Below are 6,627 nucleotides of genomic sequence, written 5' to 3'. Positions count from 1 at the left end.
TCTCCATAGAGAAAAAATCCCCGACTATGGAAGGAAGGAGAAAAATCGGGCTTGGATTAGAAAGATGTAGCACCTGAGGGGCCATGTGTATGTGTGCCGGAAAGCCTGAGAAGGCTCACTGCCTGAAGGAGAACAACTTTCAAGGAACGGGGCTAGAAATAGAAAGGGCTCCAGGTCACTGAGCAGCTGTGGGGGCCCAGAGCCCGCTGGAGAAGAGGGACCAGAGGAGGGAAGCTGGGAGAGCCACCTCCAAGTGGGTCTTCATGACCTCACAAAGCAGGCATCCTCAGCCCAGCGTTCCTGAAGCTCCAAGGCAGTCCTGGTTAGGTCTCTTAGCAACTGGATGCAGGGGCCATGGCACTCCTAACAGCCCAGGGAGTGAAAAAAGTCTTCCAATTTCAGGTGAAGAGAACATATGACTTTTAAGAGAAAGTGTGCTCCTATTGGCCTAAGAGGGAGGTGTGTCCTCCCAGCGACCCCTGGACAGCTCTCCTGTCCCTGCGTGTCAGCTCGGAGGCCCAAGACAGGCAGGTGTGGGCCCAGGGAATGTGCGTGCCAGGTGTATGCCAGGCCAAAGTTAGCCCAGTCTTTGGAGCTGGAGGGCCATCTTCCAGGCCTGCGGTGACAGCCTTGATGCAGCAGAGCCTGCAGGGAAGGGCGTGGAGGTGCTGTGCCCGCCTACACTCCAGGGAGGGCCTGGGAGTCCCCTGCAGCCGGTCACAGGGGTGCCACCTTCACCAGAGCCCTCGGGCCCTGAGAGCCTGTCAGGATTGTAGGCCAATGTGTAGAGGGAATATGTGTGTGGTTGTGGGTGTGGTGGGAGCCGGGGGCTCTGTGTCTTTAAGGCAGAGAAGGGGGCAGATTTCGATGGTTGCTCAGAATCATTTCTGAGGCCAAAATGCATGAGCAGTGTGAACACCTGTGGATGGAGGAGACTCTAGCCTGCAGGGCCTGGGCCTCCGGTCCATCCAGAAAGGCTCTGCTGTAGAACTCAGGCAAGACCACCCCGGGCCAGCGGTGTGCACAGGTCAGCCTCTGACCAGCAGTCTTGAGCTGACGGGGAGGCAGCAGGCAAGGCACCCCCGGCTGAGGCTTCCTTCCCTGGCCCAGGACGGGTGCTTTCATCATCTTTCCTGGATTTTCCAGCCAGCTGTCCTTTCAGATGCTGACTTAGGGGTCTACAGGGGCTGTGGGGGAGGGGAGAGGATCCCCAGGGGCTGAGACAGGCTCTGGGCCTCCCTCAAGCGCTGTCTACCATCACTTCTCCACTCCTCTCCCCCCAGGGGAGCAACACTCTTGTGTTCACTGAATCCCCATTCATGCCACACCTTTTCTTACCCCCTCCTTGAAAGGGACTTGATTCTCCTACATGTGTTGGTGATCTCTAAGAAACTTTCTAGAAAGGCCAGATGAACTCTCAAGTAAAACTAATTCTAACCTAAAGAAAGGATTAAAAGGTACCTTAACCAGTCTTGAGGCCCTAGCTTCACCAAGCAAGATGCATTCCTTCTGCTAAAGCATTGCTTCATCAAGCTTCTTCTTGGCTAGTCATTTACACTTTAGTATGAATTTCATGGTCACATCACTATCTCTGGAGCAGTCTCAGAGGGAAGTCAAATTTTGTTTGAGGGAAGAGGATCATACTAATTCAGGACTTGAGGGCTGCTGGCGGGGTAGAAACCTGGAGCTGTAGCAGCTAGGATGAAAACTCCCAGAGGAAGGAGCAGGGCTAGAAGGGTGAGGGAAAGCTGTCCAGAAATGAAAGACTAATTCTGTCCAAGTGTACCCTTAGTCCTGGTCACTCTTCAGGATCCAGGGGCACAGCATGGGTTCCCAGTGATGATGTTGTCCTGATTCCTCAGTCTCACCCTCCACCCCTCATATCACACCCTGCAGAAACCAGAAGGTCGGGAGCACCTGCGGAGACTGCTGAACTGGGAAGAGTTTGACGAGCTCAGAGACTCCCGCAGAAGCATCCTGCTGGACACCCTCTATGAAAGCATCATCTTCGCTGTGGGCAAAGGCTTCCCATGGCGGGAGGTGGCGCAGGTGGTCAAGTTCACGGAAGAGCTGCTCAAGGAAACCAAAGGTACAGGGCAGGCAGGGCAGGAGTCAGTGAGGCCTGGGGAGGGCTCACAGCCCTAGGGGCGCTCCAAAGAGCCTGAAGCTACTTGCTTTCTTTCCCTGGCATTTAGCCTCTTCATATGGTCCAGAACAGGGCCCTGTCCAGACTTTCTGAAAAGTGGAACAAACAGAATGTTCTTGCTGAGTCTTGTTCCTGATCACCCTGGTGGGAACTCTTGCACCACGCCAAGCTATTCACAAAGCAACCAAGGATGTTCGTTTTTTCAGTCAGTCATTTATACTTTAGTATGAACTACATTATATTTCCCTGGAGGCTCAGTGGTAAAGAATCCACCTGCCAATGCAAGAGACATAAGAGACACAGGTTCGATCCTTGAGTTGGGAAGACCCCTGGAGAAGGAAGTTTCAAGCCAGTCCAGTATTCTTGCCTGGGAAATCCCATGGACAGAGGAGCCTGGTGGGCTACAGTCCATGGGGTTGCAGAGAGTCAGTTACAACTTAGCAAATAAACAACAGCAATGAACTTCATCATTAAACCTATATCTCTGGGGCAGTGAGTTGAGAGTAGGGTCCAAGAGAAGTCAATTTTTGTTTTAGAAAAGAGAGAAGGAATAATAATAATTCAGAAGTTTTGTTTTGGTCCTGCTTAACTTAAATGTGTCACTATTCTGCTTAAAATCCTTCACTGAATTTCCATTGTACTCCTGAGAGACTGCAAATTGTTCCCAGCATCCGTTTTTGCTCTGCTGAATGTCTTGGAGGAATCCTCTATAGATGTCAGCTTGCTGGCAGGGATGCTGGAACCAGAGTCAGGTTGTGGAAAGAGCATCTCTCCCACCCCTACCCTGTGTTGGGCTTCAGAAGAAGAGGGTAAGCCTCTCTCGCTGTGATCCACAGCACGAGGGGGTGTGGCCACAACTTCCCACTCCTTGTCTGAGATGCAGATTCATTCATTAAGCAGATACATGGAGCATCCCCTCCAGGACCACCACTGTAGTAATACTCAACCAAGAATCATCAGTAGGTGCTAAAGTCAGAGGCTGAATGCTTGATGGGAAATGAGATATTTACACACTTCCTCAGAGTCTCCCCACAACATCATTACTGATGGCAAAGGGGAAAAGAATACTTTTAGGGTGAGGGAGCCTGGGGGACACCTCCTCAATCAATGTTCCATCAGTAAGAGGACACAGATTATCGTGCCACCCAGTGGGATGCGAAAGAAGCAGCCAGCATCCTTCTGTAATGGTTGTAGCAGAGACTCAGAGCCTGACATCATCGGGAAAAACTTCCAATTAAGAGCACTACACAAAGGCCTTCTCCTGTAAGCTGCAAAGCACAGAGGGCATGAGAACCAAGGAAAGACAGAGGAACTGCTCCAAACTGAAAGACACTGAGGGAACGTGTCCACTAAACGTGACAGGTGGACCCGGTTTGGGTCCTTTCACTGTACAGAATGTCACTGGGATAACTGGAGAACCTTGGGTCAGGTCTGGTTATTGCACACTAGTGTTGTGTTGAGGTGATCTCTAACTCTGGTGGTTGTGATTGTGAAGGTCCTTGTGTAGGAAATGCACACGAAAAGATCCTGCTTGATGGGGCATTAACTGGATCACTTGTTCTTTAAGTACTTCAGGAAATTTTTCTTTGTACTATTTTTTTCTAGCTTCATTGAGATATAATTGACATACAGTATTGTATAAGGTATGCAACATGGTTTGATATACGTATATATTGTGAAATAATTAGCACAATAAGTTTAATGAACACCACCTCACCTAGTTTTTTTTTTCCTTGGGATGAGAATTTTTAAGGTCTGCTCTCTTGGCAACTCTCAGATACACAATATGATATTGTTAATTATAGTCATCATGTTTTACATTATGTCCTCAGGTGTTAATTATCTTATAACTGGAAGTTTGTACCTTTGGCCACCTTAACCTATTTCACCCATGCACCAACCCATGGCTTCTGGCAACCACCTGTCTTTACTATTTCCATGATGAGGTTGAGGGTTGTTTTGATTCCACATGTAAGTGAAATCATACCGTATTTGTCTTTCTCTGACTTTTCTCACTTAACACATAATGACTTCAAAGTTCATCATGTTGTTACAAATGCTACGATTTCCTTCTTTTATGGCTGAATAATAACTGTGGTGTTGGAGAAGACTCTTGAGAGTTCCTTGGACTGCAAGGAGATCCAACCAGTCCATTCTAGAGGAGATCAGTCCGGGGTGTTCTTTGGAAGGAATGATGCTAAAGCTGAAACTCCAGTACTTTGGCCAGCTCATGTGAAGAGTTGACTCATTGGAAAAGACTCTGATGCTGGGAGGGATTGGGGGCAGGAGGAGAAGGGGACGACAGAGGATGAGATGGCTGGATGGCATCACTGACTCGATGGACATGAGTTTGAGTGAACTCCGGGAGTTGGTGATGGACAGGGAGGCCTGGCGTGCTGCAAATCATGGGGTCACAAAGAGTTGGACACCACTGAGTGACTGAACTGAACTGAACTGAATATTCCTTTATATATATGCATGCATTTATACACATGTATGCATATATGTGGAGAAGGAAATGGCAGCCCACTCCAGTGTTCTTGCCTGGAGAATCCCAGGCATGGGGGAGCCTGGTGGGCTGCCGTCTATGGGATCAGACAGACTAAAGTGACTTAACAACAACATCAACAATGCATATATGTGTATATACCCACATATACATAGTGTATATTCACATTTTCTTTATCCATTTGTCTGTCATTTGATACAGGGGTTATTTCTGTATCTTGGCTATTGTGAATAATGCCACAGTGAATATGTGTTAGTGTGAGTCACTCAATCATGTCCAAGTCTTTGCTACCCCATGGACTGTAGCCCACCAGGTGATTCTGCAGAATTTTCCAGGCAAGAACATTGGAGTGGGTAGTCATTCCCTTCTCCAGGGGATCTTCCTGATCCAGGAATCAAAACCAGGTCTCCTGCATTGCAAGCAGCTTCTTTACCATCTGAGCCACTAGGGAAGCCCACAGCCAACATGGGGGTCTGATATCTCTTAGAGAGTGATTTCATTTCCTTTGAACATGTACCCAGAAATGGGACCACTGTATCTTGTGGTAGCTTTATTTGTAATTTGTTGAGGAATAGATTCAAGGGATTAGATCTGATAGACAGAGTGCCTGAAGAACTATGGATGGAGGTTTGTGACATTGTACAGAAGACAGGGATCAAGACCATCCCTAAGAAAAAGAAATGCAAAAAAGCAAAATGGTTGTCTGAGGAGGCCTTATAAATAGCTGCAAAAAGAAGAGAAGTGAAAAGCAAAGGAGAAAAGGAAAGATATACCCATTGAATGCAGAGTTCCAAAGAATAACAAGGAGAGATAAGAAAGCTTTCCACAGTGATCAGTGCAAAGAAATAGAGGAAAACAACAGAATGGGAAAGACTAGAGATCTCTTCAAGAAAATTAGAGATACCAAGGGAATATTTCATGCAAAGATGGGCTCAATAAAGGACAGAAATGGTATGGACCTAACAGAAGCAGATGATATTAAGCAGAGGAGGCAAGAATACACAGAACTGTACAAAAAAGATCTTCACGACCCAGATAATCACGATGGTGTGATCACTCACCTGGAGCCAGACATCCTGGAATGTGAAGTCAAGTGGGCCTTAGGAAGCATCACTACGAACAAAGCTAGAGGAGGTGATAGAATTCCAGCTGAGCTATTTCAAATCCTAAAAGATGATGCTGTGAAAGTGTTGCACTCAATATGCCAGCAAATTTGGAAAACTCAGCAGTGACCATAGGACTGGAAATGGTCAGTTCTCATCTCAATCCCAAAGAATGTTCAAACTACCACACATTGCCCTCATCTCACATGCTAGCAAAGTAATGCTTAAAATTCTCCAAGCCAGATTTCAAGAGTACATGAATCAAGAAATCCCAGGTGTTCAAGCTGTATTTAGAAAAGGCAGAGGAACCAGAGATCAAATTGCCAACATCCATTGGATCACTGAAAAAACAAGAGAGCTCCAGAAAAACATCTATTTCTGCTTTATTAACTATGCCAAAGCCTTTGACTGTGTAGATCACAACAAAGTCTGGAAAATTCTTCAAGAGATGGGGATACCAGACAACCTGACCTGCCTCCTGAGAAATCTGTATGCAAGTCAAGAAGCAACAGTTAGAACTGGACATGGAACAATGGGCTGGTTCCAAATCAGGAAAGGAGTACGTCAAGGCTGTATATTGTCACCCTGCTTATTTAACTTCTATGCAGAGTACATCATGAGAAACGCTGGGCTGGAGGAAGCTCATGCTGGAATCAAGATTGCCGGGAGAAATATCAATAACCTCAGATATGCAGATGACACCACCCTTATGGCAGAAATCGAAGAAGAGCTAAAGTGCCTCTTGATGAAAGTGAAAGAGGAGAGTAAAAAAGTTGGCTGAAAACTCAACATTCAGAAAACTAAGATCATGGCATCTGGTCCCATCACTTCATGGGAAACAGATGGGGAAACAGAGGAAACAGTGACAG

General features: G+C 46.9%; 1 protein-coding gene across 1 annotated transcript in view; it reads left to right on the top strand.

Annotated features, from left to right (window-relative positions):
* Positions 1-343: 343 nt before the first annotated feature.
* The window catches only part of LOC104988823 (chromosome unknown open reading frame, human C8orf74), a 31,207-nt gene continuing 24,923 nt past the window's right edge, over positions 344-6,627 (top strand). Inside the window, exons 1-2 of the mRNA XM_010840280.1 lie at positions 344-402; positions 1,897-2,089. Of these exons, the coding sequence (XP_010838582.1) occupies positions 355-402; positions 1,897-2,089 (241 nt within the window). The 5' untranslated portion in view covers positions 344-354. The remainder of the gene's footprint in view (positions 403-1,896; positions 2,090-6,627) is intronic.

Source organism: Bison bison, unplaced genomic scaffold (genome assembly GCF_000754665.1).
Source record: "Bison bison bison isolate TAMUID 2011002044 unplaced genomic scaffold, Bison_UMD1.0 scf7180017864143, whole genome shotgun sequence".
Taxonomy (NCBI): domain Eukaryota; kingdom Metazoa; phylum Chordata; class Mammalia; order Artiodactyla; family Bovidae; genus Bison; species Bison bison.
Note: the sequence above shows the minus strand (reverse complement) of the source record. Positions and strands in the feature narration are given on the sequence as shown.